At 31.1% G+C, this 23,777-nt stretch overlaps 1 protein-coding gene across 1 annotated transcript; it reads right to left on the bottom strand.

The window, feature by feature from the left end:
- Positions 1-478: 478 nt before the first annotated feature.
- On the bottom strand, positions 479-5,299 carry LOC11427947 (cellulose synthase-like protein G3). The gene is made up of 8 exons (XM_003597988.4): positions 4,684-5,299; positions 4,257-4,349; positions 3,783-3,884; positions 3,471-3,683; positions 3,278-3,380; positions 2,220-2,398; positions 1,740-2,087; positions 479-1,073 (listed from the first exon to the last, which is right to left on the bottom strand). The coding sequence occupies exons 1-8, from the start codon at positions 5,254-5,256 to the stop codon at positions 600-602; spliced, it is 2,085 nt and encodes a 694-aa protein (XP_003598036.1). The 5' UTR covers positions 5,257-5,299; the 3' UTR covers positions 479-599.
- Positions 5,300-23,777: the final 18,478 nt, after the last annotated feature.

Genomic DNA, 23,777 nt, shown 5'->3' with positions numbered 1-23,777 from the left:
CAATAAATGATTGTACAAATATCATTTCTCCAATCAATTTCTACACCTCTCTAAAATTTTCTCTAGATTGCGATTGGTTTGCTAAAATTAGAGGATTGGACTGCACAACTTTTTTTACTTTGTTTGATTCGGAATCAAATCATGTGATTGGACAAAACAGGTGTGAAGAGACTCAACAAACACATGATTTTTTTGTTCCAGCTAAATTATGGAACAATTTTTTGTCCCAAGTACAAATTATAAAAATGACAAAATACTCTTTTCATTTTCCAACATAAAAATATAATGTCTCTATTTCTTTCCAATATAGTTATGGATTCTCGGGGTACTTACTATATTGTAATTAAATCAAACACACCTTTAGACTATGCCACTTATTAGCTAATTGAGTCTAACACTTGATTAGTCCAATGACCAAATCAAGTTTATAATCTAACAATTAGACTACACCACTTATTAGAAATATGAAGGGACATAGTCATAGACAAACTAGCTATTTTATTAATCTAAACATAACAATGGAGATTTCAGTTTAAGGTACAAATAGTGGTGCATTTTAGACTCTTGAAGAAGTCTAACTATTTAGTATTGAAAGATCATTACCCACTCTTACTTTTCATAGTTATAATCCCCTCAAAAATTGGATAACTAAGAGCCATTACATAGCTAACTAGGAAAAGTTGACCAAACATATCTTCAATATCTCTTGTATTGAATAGTCTCCATAAACCACCAAAGAAGCAAATAGTGTTCACTATGAGTAACACAACCATTGGAGACATGTACAAAGCTGCACCTTGAAAATCAAATCTACCTTGTTCATATTTCTTGATTTTCTCTTTATCTGTGTCAATTGCTTTGTTTGACAAGTTGAATTTCTTCTTGTTCAATCCAAACCATTTCTTAACTGCCTCTGTCATTGCAAACAAACTGGTAACTGATTTCAGAATCCAAATTCTTTGTTCATCCCACCACATTGACACTGAGCCATCACCAGAAATGACCTCTATCAAATGTTGAATTTGTGTGGCAACATATAAGAATGCAAACACTGCAAACCAAGGGTCTGTGACCTGTAACACCAGTAAATTAAAATATTGTTAAATTATAAAACCAGGACAAAAATTTACTTACTATATTAGGAGTATATAATAAAAAATATTAAGAGAAAATCTAAGTTTTCTTTAATATTTAAAAAAATCTGTCCCTATTTTTATTTTTCAAATTTCACTTTTAATTTCAAAATTGTCTCTTTTTTTTAAAATTTATATATGAAACAATAAATGTTTCACCGTTTCATGTCAAAACCAACTGATTGAGGTCAAGTGGTAAATAAACTCTAGTTAAAGACAAATCGTTCAGGAGAATTCAAATTTAAATTATGACAAAACAATCATTGATCAATCTTTACTTACGTGCCACCCGACCTCCAATTTACCAATGGTCCATTGTAGCATAGACAATTTTGCAATTAAAAGTGATCATAATAAATTGACACAACTTATTTTTTCAAACCAAGCAGATCCAATCATAATAAAATTCATAGTTTTAAATTGCGGTTTGTAAACACAAACACAACTGCAGCTACAATATTGCGGATTTTGAAGTCTCCTCAATAGTATCACAACCACAATTTCAACTGCACCGGACGCATTTTATCACAATGTAAAGATTCGCAGCATAACCACAATCGCAATTTGAAATATATGTAGAAAGAATTGATTGAATATATGTTTTACCTTTGGAAACACAGGTATTCCTTTCAAGAAGCATACTTGAGGTACAATGCCATAAAGTATGAAACCAATAGCATATATGGATGAAATAGACATGAAGCAATAAGTGAAGTTGTGAATAGCAGACATTCTTGAAAATCCATAAGTAAAAGGGCTGTATTTAGAGACAGCAAACAAGCAAAGTTCAGACAACCACTTCACCAATTGAAGCATGCCTTCTTTGATATCAGTTGGTGCACACCCTAAGAAACATGGTGTTTTTGGGTAAAGGTAAGCTGATTTCCATCCTCTGCTGTGCAAAAGATAGCCAGTGATAGTACTCTCTAGTAAGATGCCATATGAGAATCCTATCTGTCAATAAAAATTCAAATTTACATTTAGTAATATAAAGAATTATATTGTCGATCTTTACAATTTTAAGGACTAAAATATCTATTTACTTGGTATCTCCCTAGATTTTGATAAATGTATCAATACACTTACTTCTGTGCCCCATTTTGTGTTTGATTCGTAGGAAGAAGATGCAACTACTTGAGCTTCTCGCAAAATTTCCTCTTTAGAAAGATTCTTTTTTATGGTTTGTTGTCCTCGGATGGCCTTGAGTGATTCTATGTATGTGGTAGACTTGCCAAAGTAGTTTTGTGCATCAAGAAGATAGTCATCTACAATCATAAAAACAAGTACTATTATATTGGTGAATTAGAAATGCTAACTTCAATGTTGTGGATAATTTCACTCATATCATTAAATAGTCCAAATTTTTATGTGGTTGATTTTGTCAAAGAGTCTTACATCGGACAAAATATGGTATATCTGTCATTATCTCACAAGTCGGTTTTATAGGGATGTGCTATGTTTAACCACAAATTTTAAGATGGTATCCGAGCCTCTGTTAAAATCTATTGTACCATCTGCTATAAAGTTTTCGCTATCAGCAGACCATCCATCATTTATGTCCATGAATCAAGCTCAACAGTGCTTGTCGTGAGGAAGTGTGTTAATGAGTCTCACATTGAACGAAATATGTTTTGTTTATAAGTGAGGACAATCATCACCTCACAAACCGATTGTGTGGGGTTATGTTAGGTCCATGCACACAAACCATAAGTTAATGGGTCCTGCTAACCGGTGCCCCCGGGGCACCGATTAAGCATACCATAAAAGGGAATTATTACCATAAAAGGAAACTATTTTTGACTTTATTATAAATTAATTACACAATTTCAATGCATTAACTACTATATAATTTCCTTTTTCATATCCTTAACCAGTGCCCCGGGGGCACCGGTTAGCATTTCCCTAAGTTAATTAATCAATAAAAATTGAGAGATCATATCCTAGTTAGTATCATTCCTCTTAAAATTTGGTTGTGACTAAAACCTACAATAGAAATGTATATATGAGCATATTTTATATATGAATTTACATGGAAGACTATTTTATTTTTATTTAAAAAAAAACTTTTTCTATGACATTGAATATGATTTACATGACAAGAAGAGTGTGTGGATTTATATATTATATAGTTGCAAAATATGTACCTTTTTGAACTGGACTTCCAAATAATAATGCACTTCTATTCAAGTAATTACCAGTGCCAGAAAGACCAGGACCTCTCAAACCATCCATCCCTTGCCACATTGTCTGAAATAAATTGCATTATGCCATCATTTATATATATGATCATCAAACATAAACGAAATGAAGACCTTAATTAATATTTTGTTGATTTACCTTAAAAGCAGTCCTAGATTGATTATCATAGATGTCTTTTTTGCTAAGGTTGTGAAACATTTGAGGGAATTGAACAAATGCAATATATTTAGAGGTTTCTGGATCAAGAAAGAAACACATGGCTTGTTTGGCTGAAGATGGGTCATTACAATACATATCACAGTCCACTGCAAGTACATAAGGTCCATTGCTGATTAAACCTGAGACTCTTAGCTGCAACCACAATAAAAAAATGTGTGAAATTTATTAATTATGCCACACAAAAAATTTATTATATAAAGAAAAACATAAATTAAAATAAAAAATACACACCAATGTATTGAGGGCACCTCCTTTGAATTTGTGAGGAAGTGATGGCCTTCTTTCACGAGACACATAAACAACACGTGGAATTTCTGGTTCCTCATTTATAATCTATAATAAAATAAACAAATATGAATAGACATTATAAATAAAAACATTTTTTTCAATCTTTAAACCTTTAGGTTGTCAAAGGTAAACCAAAAGTAGAAAGTTTGTATTGGATTCAACAATGTTTTAACTTTTAAAAAGTCAAATTCATTATTTTTTATCGTTTTCCAATGTAATATTTTTATCATCTTAACCAATGCTCTAAAGGTACTCTTTAATATTTCCTTACAAATAATTAACTACTAGTGTGAATATTTACACATAAGATATATTCACAAAAACATTTTGTTATCCATTAAACTAAGTTATTCCATGTATTTGTGAGGATATAATTATTATTAGTCATAATCCATTATGATCCTTTATTGGGTTTACCTCAATCCGAGAAGGTCTGTCAGTCACCATACGAAGATTTTTGGGATCGGAGCCGAATTTCTCAATATTTTTCTCCATTTTCTCATACTTGACCTGTAAAACAAACATGTCATGTAAACCAAAACATTAATTAATTACGAACTATGCTTTGTTCTTATTCATTATATTACTACATACATCATTTTAGATCACTTCTTTTGAGTGTTACAATCTCGAAGAAGAAAAATCTAACTAAATGAAATCTTATAATGGAATATATACTATAAGAGTTTAATTGCAATATGCTAATGGTATAAAATTATTTTACACATGTAACTAATAATGTGTTGTTACGTCAATTAATGAATATAAAAGTATGAGTTGGAGTGTGTCTACTACTACTACCTCACTTGTTTAAAGGAGAGAAAAAAACTTTAGTAGAAAATACCTTAATCTGGTCTCTCTCAGCCTCGAATTCTTGTGTTCTAAGAACATGTTCATCCTCAGCCATAGGAGAGAAAAAAACCTTAGGACACCTTGACTTTACACCATATTTTTTACAAAAGGGAACCCATACTTTAGCAAATTGAGTAGCCTCTTTAATCCCAAAAAGAGTAATAGCAGAAGCACCATCATCAGAAAGATAAATAGAAAGCTTATTAGAAGGGTAATCCATTGCAATAGCAGAAACAACAGTGTTCATAACTTCAACCGTTGGTTCTTTTTCAGGATCAATCGTACATACAAATATGTCGAGTCCCGGTAACTTCTCGTCAGCCGGTAATTTCTCGACCATTACCGATCGACTCACCGGCCGCCATCGGTATGCTTGGTTGAAAAACCACAAGACTGATAGAATAAGCTCAGCTAGTGTCATTAGAATCCATGGATATGATATAATGAAATTGTTGATACGATAATAAAAGAGAAACAAGACACATATGAAGTGGAAAAATATGTGAAGTCTACTTAGAGGTAAACATGATTGGACTGTTTCTTTGTGAAGTGTGAAGGTTGTCATAGTAACTCAATAATTTGAAATTTTCACTACAAAAAGTGTATATGGCTTTATACTAGCCAAGCACTTTCATTTATATACAATTTTACTAATTTTTAAGTACCTCTCGTGGAACTCGCACTAGTGTTATTATTTGTTTATGCTATATTGGTATTATAGAGGAAAAAACAAAAGCCACGAGAGCCCTCGTGACTCACGTAGTTGCTGCGTGGCTATTTTTTTATTGTGAATTTAAGTTCCTCGTTTCATAGCAATTATGGACCAAGAAGATTGTTTGATTTCTTTGTTTAAAATTGGCTTAATGGATTATCTGGTCTCAACTTTATTCTTTATGGTCGTCTTAATTTGTTCTCTTATCTTAATTTTCGTCAGTCAAGTTTGTCATCTATGTTAGTATTTTGTAAAATATGTTAACTCATTTTTGTTGGTGATTTCCAAAATAATGGAATCACTTTAGAATCAAAAGTTGTAGCTCTTTATGGAAACCATTCATATATATTGGAACATTATTATTTATTATAGATTGAAATTCTAGCGCGTTAGTTAGAAGATGTTCTATGCGATGTTCCAACACCAGGTACACAGAAAACGGATGTTGAGTTTAATGTTTAAACATCATGCTAACAAACATAAAAGGCATAGAAGGCTCACAAATAACAAAAACACAATCCTAGACTTGCATCAAAACGATACAAGAGAAGACACATAAAGAACACGACTCAAAACCCTAAAAGTTATTCTTTTGATGACGGCTTGAATGAATAATTAGGTCTTGAAGTCTTGTATATATATACTGAAGCAATATGGACTAAATAGTCTTGTTGGGCTTCAAAACAGTACGCTAGTGAATCGATTCAGACTACTTATGATACAATTCACTAGAACACATAGACCACAATGCAAATTTGAAAACTTGTTAACACCATTTGTGACACACATGATGCACACTATCATTTGTAACACACATGATGCACACTAATTTTGTTCATGACATTTAGACTTACTAGGGCGCTTGTACAATCTAAACTAGCTAAAGAACCAACAACAAGTAACTGCAAATCTTAAAGAATAAAAACATAAAACATCATCAAAACCTAGAGGCTTCAGAATATCCTATGCCAATGGCAGAAATGCTACTTGATTATGTAGCAGCATTTGAATACTTGAGTATGCTCGACGGCTATTCCGGTTATAATCAAATCTTCATTGTTGAAGAAGGCATGTCAAAAATGGCATTTCAATGCCCATGAGCTTTAGGTTATTATGAATTGGTAGTAATGCCTTTTGGTCTAAAGAATGTTGGTGCTACATACCAAAGAGCAATGAATTCAATGTTCCATGTTTTCATTGGTAAATTTATGCAAGTCTACGTTGATGTTATTGTGGTAAAATTTTCATCGGAAGATGACCATTTGGAACACCTTCAATTATCATTCGAAAGAATGAGAAAATATGGATTGAAAATGAATCCATTAAAATGTGCATTTGGCGTATGTGCAAGTGACTTCTTAGGTTTTGTTGTGCACAAAAAAGGTATTGAGATTAATCAAAATAAAACAAAGGCTATTTTGGAAAATAAGCCTCCTTCAACGAAGAAAGAACTTCAATCTTTGATGGAAAAAATCAATTTCTTCAGCCTCAAAACTCTTACCACTTAATTCTACAAAGTTATTACACACTTAACTCTCAAAACATCTCTTAATTACCACCAATTACTTCCAACTTAGCAAAAATAACTATTCACACAAAAACACTAAAATAATCATCCTTATAAGATTACAAAATTACCCTCACTCAACAAATGACAAAATTACCCTTAATCCTAAAATTGACTAAAATATTCTTCTCGTCTCAAAATCCACTAATCTCAAGTTAAACACACAAACAAGCAATTAAACACATATAATAAATAATAAAATAATCCTAGCGAAAAACGGGTTGTTACAACTCTCCCCTACTTAATTTTCGCTCTCTAAAATTACCTGAAGAAAGCAACTCTGGATACGACTCCTTCATCCTACTTTCCGATTCCCAAGTAGCGTTCTCGCCGGTGGTCCAAACTAAATCACCTTCACCAAAACAATCTATTTTCCTTTAAACACTTAACTTCCCAATCTTCAATCCTAACTGGCCAATTCTCAATGGTAAAATTATCCCCTACTACCAAATCATCCACTTGAATCACATGCGACGAATCATACACATACTTCCTCAGCTTAGACACATGAAACAAATAATGAAGATTCGGCAACGACGGCGGTAGCGCAATCCGATACGCTACTGATCTAACCTTCTCAATAATCTCAAACGGTCCAACAAAACACGGTGTTAACCTCCTACACTTCAAATCATGTTCAACACCGATTACTGGATTAACCCTCAAAAACACATGATCTCCAACTTGAAACTCAATATCCTTCCTCCTCTTATCATGATAAATCTCCTGCCTACCCTGAGACACTTTCATGTTTTCCTAAATCATCTTAACCTTTTTTGTAGTCTCTTGCACAACTTCTGATCCTAAAAAAGTATTTTCCCCTGACTCATACCAACACAACGGATTCCTACACCTCCTCCCATATAAAGCTTCAAACGGTGTTATCCCAATACTCGAATGAAAACTGTTGTTGTAGGTAAACTCAATCAACACTAAACATTCAAACCAACTTAAAACCTTGTTCCAAAACACAATCTCTCAACAAATCATCAAAAGATTGAATAGTCCTCTCCATTTGACCATCAGCTTGAGGATGATAAGCAGAACTCAACTTCAGCTTAGTTCCCAAAGCTACTTGCAAACTCTCCCAAAACATTGAAGTAAACCTCGAATCTCTATCTAACACAATGCTAGATGGAATACCATGCAATCTGACAACCTACTCAATGTAGATATCTGGCAACCTCACCACAGACATACCAATCAACAATCACCCAAATAGAGTCACTTCCATTCATAGTTTTAGGTAATGCTCCAACAAAATTCATAGAAATATTATCCCACTTCCACTCCGGTACAAACAATGGTTGCATCAAACCCAATGACTTTTGGTGTTCAATCTTCGACTTCTGACAAACCAAACAAGCATACACAAACTCCGTTATAATTTTTTAAAGAATGAAAAGGAGCAAGAAATTGTCAGATAGAGATAAAATAGTAAATAAAATTTGCGATGAGGAATATAAAATTGGGTGCTTCTACCATAACTGTATAATTGTATATGATAGGTGAACTCGATGAAACCAAACATGACAGGTAAGATGATAAGTGGACCGACATCGCAATACAAGTACTCAACAATCTTCGTTGGAGATGAAATCATTGGGGACAAACTAAGTTGCTGACGGGGTAAAGTCTGGAACAAAGTAGCAACTGATGGGGAAGTAGACATCACTAATCATGGTAACATGGAGATGTCTTAAAACATCACTAATCATAGCACTAATCATAGTGTTTTTCTGGGAAAGTAGACACTTCCTAGGAAGAAAAACCCATTGTTTAGCCAAAAATCTGGAAGAAATCGTCATTTATAAACCGGCACAGAGTGTTCTTCCATTGACACACCTTAGTCGTCATGCCTTTTTCTTTTGTTTTTTTTAATCCCTAACTTTTGCCTCGATCGCCCTTTTGGGTTTTCAATCCACGGGGAATATATTCCTTTTTTGTGTCCCTAATTTTTGCCTGGACCGCCCTTTCGGGTTTTCAGTCCACCAGGACGCTCTCTATTGCCTAAGTCGTCTTTTCAGGTTTTCAGCTTAGCGAGCTTTTCTATTTACATTTTTCTTTTTTTCCTTTTTTTTGTAGAAGTCTTCCCACAATGATGGAATTAAAAATACTCAACAGTAAACTCTTTAGGGTTTACGGCCCCTAGAGGGGTTACGAAATGATGCAGCCACAAATCACCCAAATTTGTGTCGTAGCTCGACGAACCACTGAATCATATTAGAAGCAACCGACGACAGAGATGATCTCGTCGTTAAAGGGACTAACTAATCACCAAGGGGTGGTGGTGATGGCGCCGACCACCAGGTGGGTGATGGTGTCGCCAAAACAGAAGAAACACCACCACCTACTTCTTCTAGGACTACATTGTGCGAAACAAGGTTTGAATTTGGGTGGGGTGAAGGTGGAAGACGGTGATTTGTTTCTTGGTTAGAGAGAGGTTGTGTCCTTTGGGTTAGAGAGATTGGTTAAGCCTTTTCAATATTTGGGTTAAATGAATTTTTGGTCTTTATAAATATCTTAAAAAAAAATTTCGTCCCTCTAAAAATTTTCAGTAAGTTTTTGTCCCTCAAATGTTTTCTATCACGACTTTTAGTCCTTATTTTTAAATCAACTCATGTGTACCATTCATATTTTTGAATGAATTTTTACATGGATGTTTAGAATATTATAACATTCTCTTACACAAAAAAATTAGTTTTTTCTAACAAAATAAGAATTAAATATGAATTTTTAAACACTAAAAACTTCAAATTCATATTTAATTCATTCCTTGTTAAAAAACACTAAAATTTTGCAAAAGATATTTCAATAGTGTACTAAATATGACTGTAAAAAAGAATTTAAAATTTTGAAGGATGCACATGAGTTTACTCAAAAGCAAGGCCCAACAATGGTGAGGAAAAATATTTGAGGGACAAAAACTTGAAGGAAAATCTTAGATGGACTAAAGTTAAATTTTAACGATTTTGTAGGGACTGAAAATTTAATGTCTCAAAGTAAAAAAAAAAAAAAAAAAAATAGAGACGCAACATCATTATTATAACTAGCGAAAAGATGGGCATTTGCGTGCCCGTCTTTCCGCTCTTTTTATTGCGCTAACGTTTGAAAGTTATGAACGGTATATGTAGTCATGATCCGTTGACACCAGGTGTCAACGGATTCGTTGACACCAAATCTCAAGCGTTCACTACTCTTAATCTAAAGGCCATAATTTATTCAATAAAATCATAATACAGACGTTCATTATTCCATATCTTACTTTTGAGTCTATTTATTATATTATCTCTCATCAATCTCATTCACATTCTTCTCTAAAGCATCTTGTTTCCAGCCACTTTTTTTCTTCTTCCTGATTGTTCCGTTTAACACCATGTTTCTATCATTTGACATTGTTAGAGATGTTCATCTCATTAACCTCATGAATTTTTAGTTTTAAAAAAAAATACCATTAAAATAGATTGGATGTTGAATTGTTGCACACGACGTGTTAAGTTCAGATTCAAAAGGTTTATGTTTGAAAAAAAAAAATTACATGCTAGCTAATGTTTGATTCAAGTGAAGGATAAATATAAAAAAAATTAACCATGAAATAATTCTTTCTTATGATAACATAACATAGTGCAGGACATCTCATTGAGAAGAAGATGAGTCTCTTTTAGGAAATAAGAGGATTTTTAGGAAAGGAAAATATTAAATGTTGAATATCCACATTATGATCTTGTTGAATAAATTCTGCCTTTGGATTAAGAGTAGAGAATGCTTGAGATTTGGTGTCAACAAATCCATTGACACCTGGTGTCAATGGATCCTAACTATATATATATATAGGGGAGGGATATATTGACTCCAAGAGTAACTCTAAAGAGTTACTCCACATCCTTGCCCTCCATTTTATCAAAGTTTAATGGACTAGATTTAAGTCTTACTAATAATCATGTGATCTCATCTACCTAATCATTCACACAATATTAATTATGATTGTTTTTTTTAAAGAATATTAATTACGATTATGATTTCCTTCTTTTGACTCAATAAATATTAATAATCATCCCCTAAAAAACATATTAATGATTAGGTGATGAGATTTTTGGTTCTAACTTTCTCCTTTTTCAATGTCTAACTTATGACACTCGACTATTATCAGCAATTCACAAGTTAAATCATGTCTAAAAACATCTTCAACAAAGAAAAAAAATGTCTAACAAAATTAAATCTATGACAATTCAACTTCACGATTGAAATATACAAACGTCTAACTAAAAATTTAAAATCCAATGATCAATCAATACACTTGTCAAAAAGAATAAAATCAATAATAAGCATTTCTAAAAAGGATCTATGGATAATCCAAAAAAAAAACTATGGAAGCATCTACTCCTTCTAAATAATAAGGGGTATTAGGAAAAGTATATGTAATTTGAATTGTGAATCTTGAAATAGTTGCAGGACATTTTTATTTTTTAAAAAAAAAAATTCAATGAACAAGTCGAAGAAGAGAGGAGTTTGAAAAAAAAATAAAATTAGAGATTATGTTTTTTTTACCAATAATCAATTGTGTTTATAAAAAGGAAATATTGATCAAGTCAAAAGAAGAAAATCATAATTAATATTGTGAGAATTGTTAAAGTAAATGAGGTCACATGATTGGTAATAAGAATTAAAACTAATCCATTAAATTTTAATAAAATGGAGGGTGAGGATGTGGAGTAACTCTTTAGAGTTACTCTTGGAGTCAATATATCCCTCCCCATATATATATAAGAGTTACTCCAAATCTAAACCCTTCATCTTAATAATAATTAATAGCTAAGATTAACTCTGAATAATCCCTAGGTGTGACTAAATCAGGAGCAATGCACATGTGTGGCTTATTCATCCCTTTCAACCTAGCAGTGTTCAGTGGCAATGGCAAACGACTTTCTCTACAAATGCCATGCCTTTGATTTTCAATTTCGGATTTCTAAGACTTCTGTTTTTCAATTTTAGAATTTCAATTTTCAATATCGTTTTATTCTTCATTAGAAAATTGATTCATTCTTTCTAGGTTTTCTTTTGATCCATTTCTGTATTGATGAAGCACCATCGTCCATCAATTTAATATATGAATCGAACCTTTTAACAAAACTGCACCAAATTATTGAAAATATTGTGTTTCAAAACCCGTTGATTGCAAATTAAAAGGTCCTAGTTTGATGAGTGGCTTCCGATTATACATGGAATTTTGATGAAACCGATTCCTTGTGCACAATGATTTGTAGCAGTAAAACAACATAACAAAATTGTGAAACCGTACCTCTAATAATTCTTTTGGATTGAATTCAAGGCAACACATGTATCAGTATGTATTGTCGCGTCATTTTTTCGGAGATCAAGGCTATTTGATTAGCTTTTGACTCACTAATTATTTCACGACTGAACATTTTATTTTTTAAGAAAAATGGGAAAAAAAGTTCAAAACACCCCATATTGAGAGATTTAGGGTTCGGGGGTTGGTTATATTTAGGGAAGGTATTAGCACCCTAAATATTCGTAGTACTCTACGAGAACCTCTTGATTTTATTTAATTAATGTGCTATAACTTGCTTATTATTTTTGAAAAGAAGGAATTAAAGTGATAAAAATAAAGACCTAATTATCTACATTTTTTATTGATTTGGAAGGACATGGTCCTCTGCCTACGTACCCATGAGGGATCAAAACCTCGTAGTTCGGGGTAGAAATTGACGTTTGATTTGTTGAGTGTTTTTTATTAGTTTTGAAAAAGGTTTTAAATTGAAAAAAAGCCAAGTGGCAAATAAGATTAGGTTTGTATTTTTTAATAGAAAATGAACTCAAGGTATGATTAAATTGATTGAAAGTTTGATTAAGAAAAATAAAATAAAAAAAGGATCACTTGATTTTGGAATCAAGGTTTATTATGAAAATATTTTTGTGATTTTTGATTATTTGCATGTTTTTTGTTTTTTTTTTTGGAATATTAAATAAAAATTAAACTAACGGAGCAATAAAAATAAAAGCGCGTGGATTTTTGTAGTGACGTTGGATCACCACAAAATCCCTAATCTAATTTTTTTTGCATTTTTGGATATATCTAAGGCGGTAAAGAAATAAAAGGACACACACACCCACACATTTTTCTCATTTATATTTACATTGGACCTAAATACATTCTAATTGCTGGAAAATAAATAACAATAATTAAAATGCTAAACAGAAATAAAAAAAAATGCAAAAATGCTAAAAAGAAATAAAATGCAAGAAAATAAAAGAAATTGACAACCGAAGGGACTTATTCCGAAGGGACAGAAAAAGAGGGAGAAGAAAAGAATAGCTCGTCAACACAAGCTAAAGAGGGAGAAGAGAGAAAAGATCTTTGACAACTCAAGAGAACTTTTGGTGTGTGAAATTGTGTGGAATGAGAGCTCTATTTATAGGTGAGGGGGTTGATGAAGAAAGGAAAATTGGTTTAATGGAAATGATGGACAATTATGGTGAATTTTGAAAAAGGAATGTTAAAGTTGACACTTGACTTAAATTTTTTTAGACCTTGTGCATTTTATTTTGGACCTATTGACACTTTGTTTTTTTTTTTTTTTTGACACTGATTAATTAAAAAGAAATAAAATAACTAATACGAAATAAAATAAAAACAAATTAAACTAAATTATGTAAAGAAAAATAAAATTAAAAGATGGAAAATAAAAAAAAATATAAAAAAAGTAACTAATCTTAAAATTAAAATTAATAAAAGATGGAAAGAAAATAAAAAGAGAAAAGAGGGTCTGACTCGGAATTAAAAATGAGGTATTTTAAAATACCTCCCTGCCAAATTTTTTTCACTGAAAAATCAAAGATCGATCAGAGTCAAGTGACATGTGTCAGTGGGGCCTTAGGTCAAAAATTGGGGTATGACATGTATCAAAAGCCATTTTCCAAGTGTTTTGCCGTCGGAATCAGGAAGAAGGTATAGAAAGATCATGCTATAGGGATGATTAAGAATCAATTATAGCCATTAATTAATATTAGGATGAAGGGTCAAGATTTGGAGTTACTCTTGGAGTCAAAATATCCCTCCCCTATATATATATATATATATATATATATATATATATATATATATATATATATATATATATATCATGTTTGTTACATTTTTTTTAATATTTAAATTTATTCTTATCTATTTATTACATGTGTTATTTGTATTGAAAATTGATGACATTTTTAAAAATTGAAAATTTCTTCTTAATTTTATTATGAATAAATATTCATAATAAAATTGATGGCATTTTTCCAAGCAACTTTTAATAAATATTCATTATTACTTTTAAAAGGGCACCTCTAAAATGAAATTGCTGTTGGACTTGTTCTTTGTTGATTTATGACAGTTGTGTGCAAGTGTGAATTATACATGTCTCATATCAAAACTAAAAGTGGAGGTTGATCATTTTATAAATGAGATGACCCATAAACACTCATTCTCTAAAGTTTTTTTTGGATAAAAGTGTCGTGTCTTTCTCACTCGTATGACTGTTCTTGCTTGGATGTGGGTGGTCTCATAGCCTCATCTCATGATCCAACAATGACTTGTTTTTCCACTGATTGCCCATCTTTGAGATTTAAAATGAAAAACTTCTTTGGTCATTTGCTTTGTATACAATCAATGAATTCCGGTGCCTGGAGCAACTAAGCATGAAAAATAGAGAAATTTATCCTACCTTACAATATTTTCCCATGGCGCCGTTGCAACTCTTGAATGTGTCTTTTAAACCATGCTTGCTTTTACAAGAGATATAGTAGAGATATAGGATCGTTGTCAAGCTTATGGTAGAACATTGTCTTTGATAAAAATAGAGTGGACTCAAATCATTGGACTTACAAATGAGTAAGAAAGAAAGTTGTTGTTGACACACTAAGTTTGACTGAAAAACACCATTAATTTACTCAAATGTCCCCATCGATAGTTAACTGCCACGGAAGTTAATTAGCGGTAGTTAACCGTCGAAATTCAATTTCATCCATTGGCATTTAAGTGCCAAGGAGCTCAATATCAAGATCTGCGAGAAGAGCAGCAAGTATTTCGCTTTCTTCTTCAATGGCCATTTTTAGCATTCTTATTCGTTATCATCATCTCAGTATTACCCAGCACAACAACAAAAAGTGAAGACCTTCATATGTGATAGAGTTGTAATTCTATTTCAATCACGTTTTCATTGAACCAACTGAATCAAATAAAAGAGATATACAATGGGACAAAGGGAATCAAGCCATATTTTAAACTTATCTAGAAAGAGATGAAGAGATAAATACATTTAATAAATTCTGGGTTATTGATTTTTGATCTGAAACTTCATCTGAAAAGATGAAAAGGTTTAAAAAAAATTATGGGTTTTATTTTAGATCTGAAACGTAATTCAATCCCCTTAGAAACAAACCACGTCATCTCCACAACCATGCTCCACAAACTCATACGAGGAATTAGATGTTGAAGCCATGGTATAATTACCAACAAGAAGAAGAATTAGAATCAGAAGAGGGAATCGTTCATGGCTTTGCTCCTTGGCACGTGCCGATGGATGTTTTTTTTGTGGATCGGTAGTTAACTACCATCGGTTAACTTCCGCGACAGTTAATTGCCGATAGGAGCATTTGGGTAAATTACTGGTGTTTTTCAGTCAAATTTGATGTGTCAACATCAACTTTCAATAAGTAATCTTTTGAGATGAACGTCCAATTGATGAAACTTTGTAACCTAGAGGAGCTTAAGACTCTAAGTTGGAATGAAATTGGTGATCCCTTGGTTTTGACCCCCTAATTCTTACTACCTAAGCAATTGCTTAAGGTTCAAGAAAGGGAAAGTTTGATAGACTTATATTTTAAATAATTTTATGGTTATATTTTATTTAATAATTAAGTTAGTACTTCTATTTACTGAATAGGGGAGTTTGTGCATTACTGAGAGATATTTTTCGCCAATAATCCTAAAAATTCTTATAGTGATATATCCGTACACTGAGGAAAAACTATGGGTATATAAATGAGGTATTTGGAATCTTCAGAAGGAGTTTTCAGGGAACGTGAAGTGAAAGATGTGCCAAGAAGAGGAGATTTTATAACGGTACAATTGAAAGGATTCCTAGAATGAGATCAAGTATTGGCAACAATATGTTTGACACTTCCTTTTTCACGCACTTGAACAAGGTAGGAATAGGTATATGTTTAAGAGATGACACATGAGCTTTTGTGTTAGCTAAAACTAATTAGATTAGTCTATGCGAAGTTCATATAGGAGAAGCACTTGGTTTACTTTCGACTTTAGAATGAGTTCATGAGCTTAATCTTGGCCCAATAGACTTTGAGTTTGATGCGAAGAAGATTGTTGATAATTTCTTATCAACAAAACATGACGGGACTGAATATATTATTCAAAGTTATTGTTTTTTTAAGAGTTTAAAATAAGATACAACCAAACCAAATAACATCAAAAAACTAAAATGCTTAACCAACAAAAAGGATTAATCCACTAAAGATTAAGATCATAAGAAAACGATTTGTATTTGGCCTTAATCCACCACCAAGTTTGTATAATAACTTTATTATGTTTAAACTATTAAAAAAAATGGTGAATAAATTCAAATAATTAATAGGACAAAGTTTCCTGAACTTGCACATGGCACCCAAAATGTTAGGACAGACCGATATGGAACCCAAAAATGCGGTAAAATGTATTTACCTAGGCTTGAAAATGTCAGTAAAAATTTCAACCTTTACCCTAATTGGAACTTTTTAAAATTGAGGACATGGTCTACTTATGCACCATTCCTGCAAAGTACAAAGACCTTAGACCTGATTTATGTACAAGTAAAAGTAGAGTGGGGGGATCTTGAATGATGAATTTTTATTGCGTGCGTGACTGAAAAGGACATTCAAATGGAAAGGGATTTGTACAAACTACCATTTGACTAGCTGGCATCCATATAGTGAGCATAAACTTAGATAGCGATTGCCAACAATTAATCAACTTTATTTTCCCATCATTGATGTTTCACTTCTCCGATAAGAGTTTGATATTGTAATTTTAATATATAAAAGAGATAATAGTCATTTTGATATTTGAATGTGTGTAACGAATGGTTGCAATAGTATTTTGAAGTATCGAAATTCTAAAATAGTTTTTGATTGTTCATTCTATTAATCAAATACTCTTTGAAGTTAAAATAATCTTTCATTGTTGACAATGAGTCTTTTTTATATAAGGACTAATATGATAATACGTAAGTTCTTATAAGTATTGATATGATAATAAGTAAGTATATTAAAAGACAAATATAATAGTATTAACGGCACATTTTAGTACTAAAGAGTATTTTGATTAACAGAGTGCACAATCAAATGTTATTTTGAAATTTCAATACATTCAAAGATTATTGTTACTACTCGTTACACATTCAAAGACAAAAATAACTATTACTCAAAATTCAATTCTCCTTTAAAATGGTTGAAAAATAATCATTAGTGTTATTTTATAGGCTTAATTGCACTTTTGGACCCCTATCTTTCCAAAAGTTGTGGTTATGGACCCCTAACTAATTTAAATACAAAACAACCCCCTATGTTTTGATTCTTTGGCAGTTTTGGACCCCTAATCCATTGTTGACTCGGTCAACGCTGACGTGGCACCCTAAGTGAGGTGCCACGTGTCAATTTTTTTTTTTTTTGTCTTGGGGAGTCCAAAACTGCCAAAGAATCAAAACATAGGGGGCTGTTTTGTATTTAAATTAGTTAGGGGTTCATAACCGCAACTTTTGAAAAGATAGGAGTCCAAAAATACAATTAAATCTATTTTATATAATGTTCCATAATAAGTGTAACATTTGAGAGAAAAAAAAAAATCTTAAAAAAAGTGTCCATTTGAAAGTTGGGGCGGCGACATAGTTGTGAAATTAAATGTGTTACCATGATGCATCCATCTTCAATTTTACTTAAAAAAATGACTTTTTTTTTAGTTGTATCATTTGTTTTTGCACAAATGATCTTTCAACAACTTAATATCCCTGGTTAGATGACGAGTTATCAACCTCGGTCATTGTATCATCTAACTAGTTTTACATGCATCACTTTTAAATTATTATTTTGTACTTTGTGTTTGTAAATAAAATTATACCAATGAATAAAGATAATTTAATAAAATCGATGTTTTCTTTCATTAATTTTCATATTTTTTGACAAGTTATATTATTTTTTCTTAACGTATGTGAAATGGTCAAGTCAATAATCATTGTAGAACGGTATAACTAATAATTTCTTCATTCTCCCATTTTTATATAAAAAAAATATAATAATATCCGATTTCCTTTTTGAATCATTCATTAAACTCTGTTTTAGTGAACCCTAGATATCTTTACTTCTTTCAAATAGTGTAATGCTAAAACTCTCACATTTAATTCAGACACAGAGGTATTACACTATGGGAGTAGATTTTCTCCTGTGATATTTTGCTTTGGCGGAATCTCATCCAGTCCTCTTTAATTTACCAATTGCAATTTTAGTTATAAAAAAATTATGAAGGGTGGATCTAATTCACGGGAGAAAGGCACTATAGTAGCCAGCAGCGGTGATGTAAGAAAGCTAGGGTTAGAAACAAAGCTCTTTGATAGCATGTGAGAGAATATTTGAGAAAATATTTTTCTTGTCTTTTCATTGAATAATCATGTGTGAGTCCCTCGTATGCTTAGCTCAGTTAGTAAGGACATATGTAAGGATAAAAGTCATCATGACCTTAGTTAAGTTGATATGAACATCGCATGATATACAGAGGTTAGGGTTGAACCCTGACACCCACACTTATTTACCTTGAAAAAAGTGAATTTCTAGCCACTAAATTATTTGAAAGAAGAAAAAATACTTTGAAAAATAAAGTTTATATATATTGAAAAGAAAAATTGAAAATTTTGAGATATTGAATGTAAAGTTTCCAGTATTATATTTTTATATTTGATTTTTTAATGAATTCTTACACTAATAATTGAACTTATTTTCCTCTACCTTTTATCGATTGAGTTGCACTTAAGAAAATAATCTTTTTTTAATGAATTTTTACACTAATAATCGAACTTAATTTCCCCGTCTGAGTTGCACTTAAGAAAAGAATCTTTAGACAATTTTATCAACAAAGTAACACACTTGGTCGGTTCATTTCACCAAGCAATATCATTATCCCAAAACATAACTATCTGTGCCCACTAAGTGGTCCTTATGTATTATTGAGACATGAGAGGGCCACATTTGATACTTGAGGACCACCAACTACCCAGTGACGACACTCATGCAAACATTTCCTCGTACCCGTCGTAGTAGTTAGTAGTAGAGCTGTATAAACCGAAAATAATTTGATTTGAACTTAATCAAATAAACCGTGTTGTGTTATTTGAAGTTCTAATCAACATGAATGAAGAATTAAGAAGTTTATTCAAAAAAGGGATTGAGAAATTGTTTTCATATTCTAATACATATGAAGGTAGTTTGCTATAGTTTATGTTTTCAAAGTTGTACACAATGTAAAAGAAGAATTAAGAAAGTTATTTAGAAAATTTTCAGTGCTCTAACATAGCTAAGTTGATAGGAATATATAATGGATTATTATATACAGGAGTCAGGGTTTGAATTTCGGACATTCCATCCATTTCAGTGTTCCTTGCTAACTTATCATCGTAAAAGCATCTTTGAAGGATCGTTCAAGTAATGAATTTTTTTTTATCATTAGTTCTTGATGAATTAAAATTTAATATTAAAGCATTCTTGAAGGATTGCGAAAAATTATGATATTCCTTGGTCGTTGTTGATAGAGATTTGTGGTATAGTTCCTAAAGAATTATACTTCTAGAACATAACAAAGTCTATAATTTATCTTTGATCTTAGTATTAATTTAAAAGAAAGTAAAATTAAGACTAAAACATTCCTGAAGGATATCAATCAAATTTTTATCATTGTTTATGAAGGTTTAACAAATTTTTATCATTGTTTATGAAGGTTTAAAATATATATAGTTCTTGAAGAACTAAATATTTAATATCAAACATCCTCAAAGGATAACAAAAATAAGATCTATTTTACCTTTGTATAACTTTTAAAATGAAAGTATTGAATAATTACACATTGAGAATGTAATATAAATATTCTAGAAGAATTTCTTTTTTTTTTAAGGATCCCTGAAGGATCGCTCAAATAAAGAATTTTTTTGATCATTGTTTATAAAGATTTTCGAAAGAACTAATATTTAATATTCCATCATCCTTGAAGGATTGTGAAAATGTGATTTTACTTGCTTATTGTTCATAGAGGTTTGTGGAGTTCTTGACCACAATTCAAATATATAAGATCTATTTGATCTTAGCATAAGTTCTATCAAAAGAATTAAAAATAAAAAAAATAAAATAAAAAACAAGAATTATTTATGACTCTTGAATGTTCCCCCTGAAGTAGCAACAATGAGAAAACAATATCAAGAAAATTTTGAACAATAAATCACATTTGTGATTGAACGTAAGAGTAGTTATTGATTGAAATGATGGAGCCTCACATGATAAATTGAGGACAAAGGGTTTTTTTCAATATTATTTTACATACGATCTCTTAGACTCAGTCTCTCACACACGACTTTCTTACTTCCGCAACTCTCACTTTTTATTTCAAACTTCTAACTCAATCTCATGTCTTCGCTCCTCCAACTCAACCTCACACCATCGCAATTGTTTTTTGAGTGACGTTTGTACTATTTAATTTATGCATCATTTATTTTGATCAAATAGAATACAAATTGTTAACTAATTTGTAACACAATGTTGCTACTATTTTTGATTAGTTTGTAAGACTATGCTACTTTTGATTATGTTGTTGTTTTCTATGATTAAAAAAATTGTTGAATAATTTTCTTTTAAAAAAAATGTATGTATTGACGACTTATCTTGAGACAAACCTGATCTTGTCCTCGTATTGTCCAGTCCACGGACAGGTTTGGATCTAAAATTTTGTCCGATTTAATGTGAGAATCGGGTTTAAGTCACATATTATCCGGTCTAACTCATCCTTTATATACTTTTAATTTTCCGAATGGACTTAAACTCTGTAACTTCAGGTTACAAGACTAAATTTTTAACATTGAGCTTTAAGTGTAAAATATTGAGCTAACAAAATAAAAACATATTAAATTTTGTGGAGACCAAAAATAATGTGTACCATAATAAGCAGCAAATAAAATCAGTGTATGCATAAACTACTACTATTTTATTGCTATGTCACTTACTGCCTCCATTAATAAGACAAGATAATATTGAATGACTCAACTCAACTCAATTTTAATCATGTTTTTTGTTACTAACCCTGTTATTTGTTGCTGATTTACTATTTTTTTCTTTTTGTTGTCAGTAATTGGTTTGGTGCATACATTACCTGGAAAGCACCAAATGTCTAATTAAACCCCTAACTAATTTGAACATTAAGTTTAAATGTAATTTCACAGAAATTTCGGTTACACTTACAAGAATTGGAATCGCCTTGTAATTTCTTAATGTCCTTTTTGTTTTATTGTTTTATTATATATATGAATATGAATATGAATGGCCCGAATATTTTTGCAGTGGTAGCAATTTATGATATGAGACTGAAAGTGATAGATTCTGGGGAGGGATAAATAAGTCGTCAAAAAATCAAAATGTGATTGGTGGAATTTTACACAAAAAAGACAAAATGAATTCCATAAATCAAAGTCATGACGACAATAGATTATTTTTTATTTTTTTAAGATGACAATGCATATCTAATGACCCAATCCGAGATCTTTAATTTTTTATCATTAACCTTTTCTTTTTGTACTGCAATAGAGGTCTCAATAATATGGAATCATAGGAAGAAAAAAATGTAAAGTGTACTCCCACACATACAAAATCTCTAACCTTATTTTATTTTTTTATTTTTTTGTTGGATATCTCTAACCCTATTTTATTGACAAAACCTACTGTTGTACAAGAAATTATTGGTTTGAATCTGGTTTTTTTACATCTGAAATAGTAGTAATAAAAAAGATAAAAATAAAAAGTACATCTAATATGCATCCTCTAAAGAAGAGGTATAACCATAGACCTCTCACTTTGTCACAAAAGAAAACCATAGACCTCTCATTTTACCTACAACAGGTTAATTTAATATTAAATATATTTAATGATACTAAAATTATGAAATAAAAGCATGGTTAATCGTTTACTATTAACCTATAATTGCATGTCTTTGCATAATATGGACTAGGGAGCTACATAAAATTAACTAAATAGTTGCGCTCAAAGAGTTAATGACTTCGAGGTATATTGTTTGAATTCTTTGAATAATATCAAAGTTTTTTCTTTGATAGAAACAGTTTTAACTAATCATATTTTTAATTACTTTTAGATTGAACTCCACATTAATAAAAATATATATATCTCTTAATGAATCGAAGTGTTGAGGTTAAAAAAAATAGGTGGATCAAGTTTCTCTATGAGCAATCTGAGTGGAGTTGTTTAGTTTAATAATTCTTATAAAAATCATATTTAACCAATCAAACGGTTAAATTAAAAGTCGTATTTACCAGATCAACTCCACAACTTTTCATCAAATTTTGAAAACTATTTAATACTTCAACGAATTAAAATGAATCTATAAAAAAAACGTTTTAAAAAGTTCACGGTGAAAACTACTCCGTATTTTTCTAAGAGTTCATGGTATTAGGATATGTAACTTTTTGAAAAGTTCCCATGTTGCACCTCTTCCACTATTTTGCTTATCTTAAAGTAAAAATTAACATATACAAAAGCCCTAATATGATCGAACAATTAAGGTAGTTGTAAATAAATTATAAATAATTTAATTAGTTCGCACCCATATGGTGAAATATCATCGTTCAATTATATATCTCACATACCATATAGGTATTTGTGAAGCTATTTAAAAAATTCCCTAAAAAAAAAAAAAAGTTTTGTAGCTCCTTAATAGAGCTGACCATAAAGTAAGTTTTGAAGCTATTAACCAAACAATGATGTGGTAGAAGGACCAAATCGAAAACGTTTACAAACTTAAAGGACTTATTTGTGACCAAAATAACTTAAAAGACTGATCTGTTACAAACCTTAAACTTAAAGGACTTACGTGTGACCAAAATAACTTAAATGACCAATCTATTATAAACCTCAAACTTAAAGACCCATTGGGTAATTTAACCTAAAAATTTTAAAAAAAATAAAGGAGAATTCCAATAATCTGGATTTTTTTTTCCCTAATAAAGTTTTTAATGAGACAGTTTGTATACGTTCCTTCCTTGAATTTTGGTCTTGTCCTCCCAAGATGTTTGTTCTCTAGAAGATGAATATGAATATGTTTGTTCTCCAGGTGGTTTGTGGTTGGGCTGTGCAAAATATGTTTCTTCTCTATAAATCAATGAAGTGCAAAATATGAATATGAAGATGTTTTTATTTTTAATAGTATTTTTCTTTGAGATGTTGCTTTAGGTGGTTTGTGGCGGTGATGCCTCGTCTTCATATTTTGCACTTCATTGATTTATAAAAACAAAAAAAAAATGTAAATGAGAAATTATGGGTGGTTACCCCTTATTCACATGGGAACCTAATATTTCCACCCTTTAATATGAGAATAAAAAGCAGAAAATTTATGAATAATTATAGTCTCACGTATACAAAGTACCTAAGCAAAACATGGAAATGAATGATTTCTAAGAACACATTCCCACCAATAAATTTGTAATCTATGAAACAA

Source organism: Medicago truncatula, chromosome 3 (assembly GCF_003473485.1).
Source record: "Medicago truncatula cultivar Jemalong A17 chromosome 3, MtrunA17r5.0-ANR, whole genome shotgun sequence".
In the NCBI taxonomy this organism is placed as follows: domain Eukaryota; kingdom Viridiplantae; phylum Streptophyta; class Magnoliopsida; order Fabales; family Fabaceae; genus Medicago; species Medicago truncatula.
Note: the sequence above shows the minus strand (reverse complement) of the source record. Positions and strands in the feature narration are given on the sequence as shown.

Excerpts from the sequence above, each read along its gene's own strand:
- LOC11427947 (XM_003597988.4), bottom strand. The coding sequence starts at position 5,256 with ATGACAACCTTCACACTTCACAAAGAAACAGTCCAATCATGTTTACCT. Across the intron at positions 4,350-4,683 it reads CTGAGAGAGACCAGATTAAG|GTCAAGTATGAGAAAATGGA; the intron begins GTATTTTCTACT and ends TTTGTTTTACAG. Across the intron at positions 2,088-2,219 it reads ACACAAAATGGGGCACAGAA|ATAGGATTCTCATATGGCAT; the intron begins GTAAGTGTATTG and ends TTTTATTGACAG.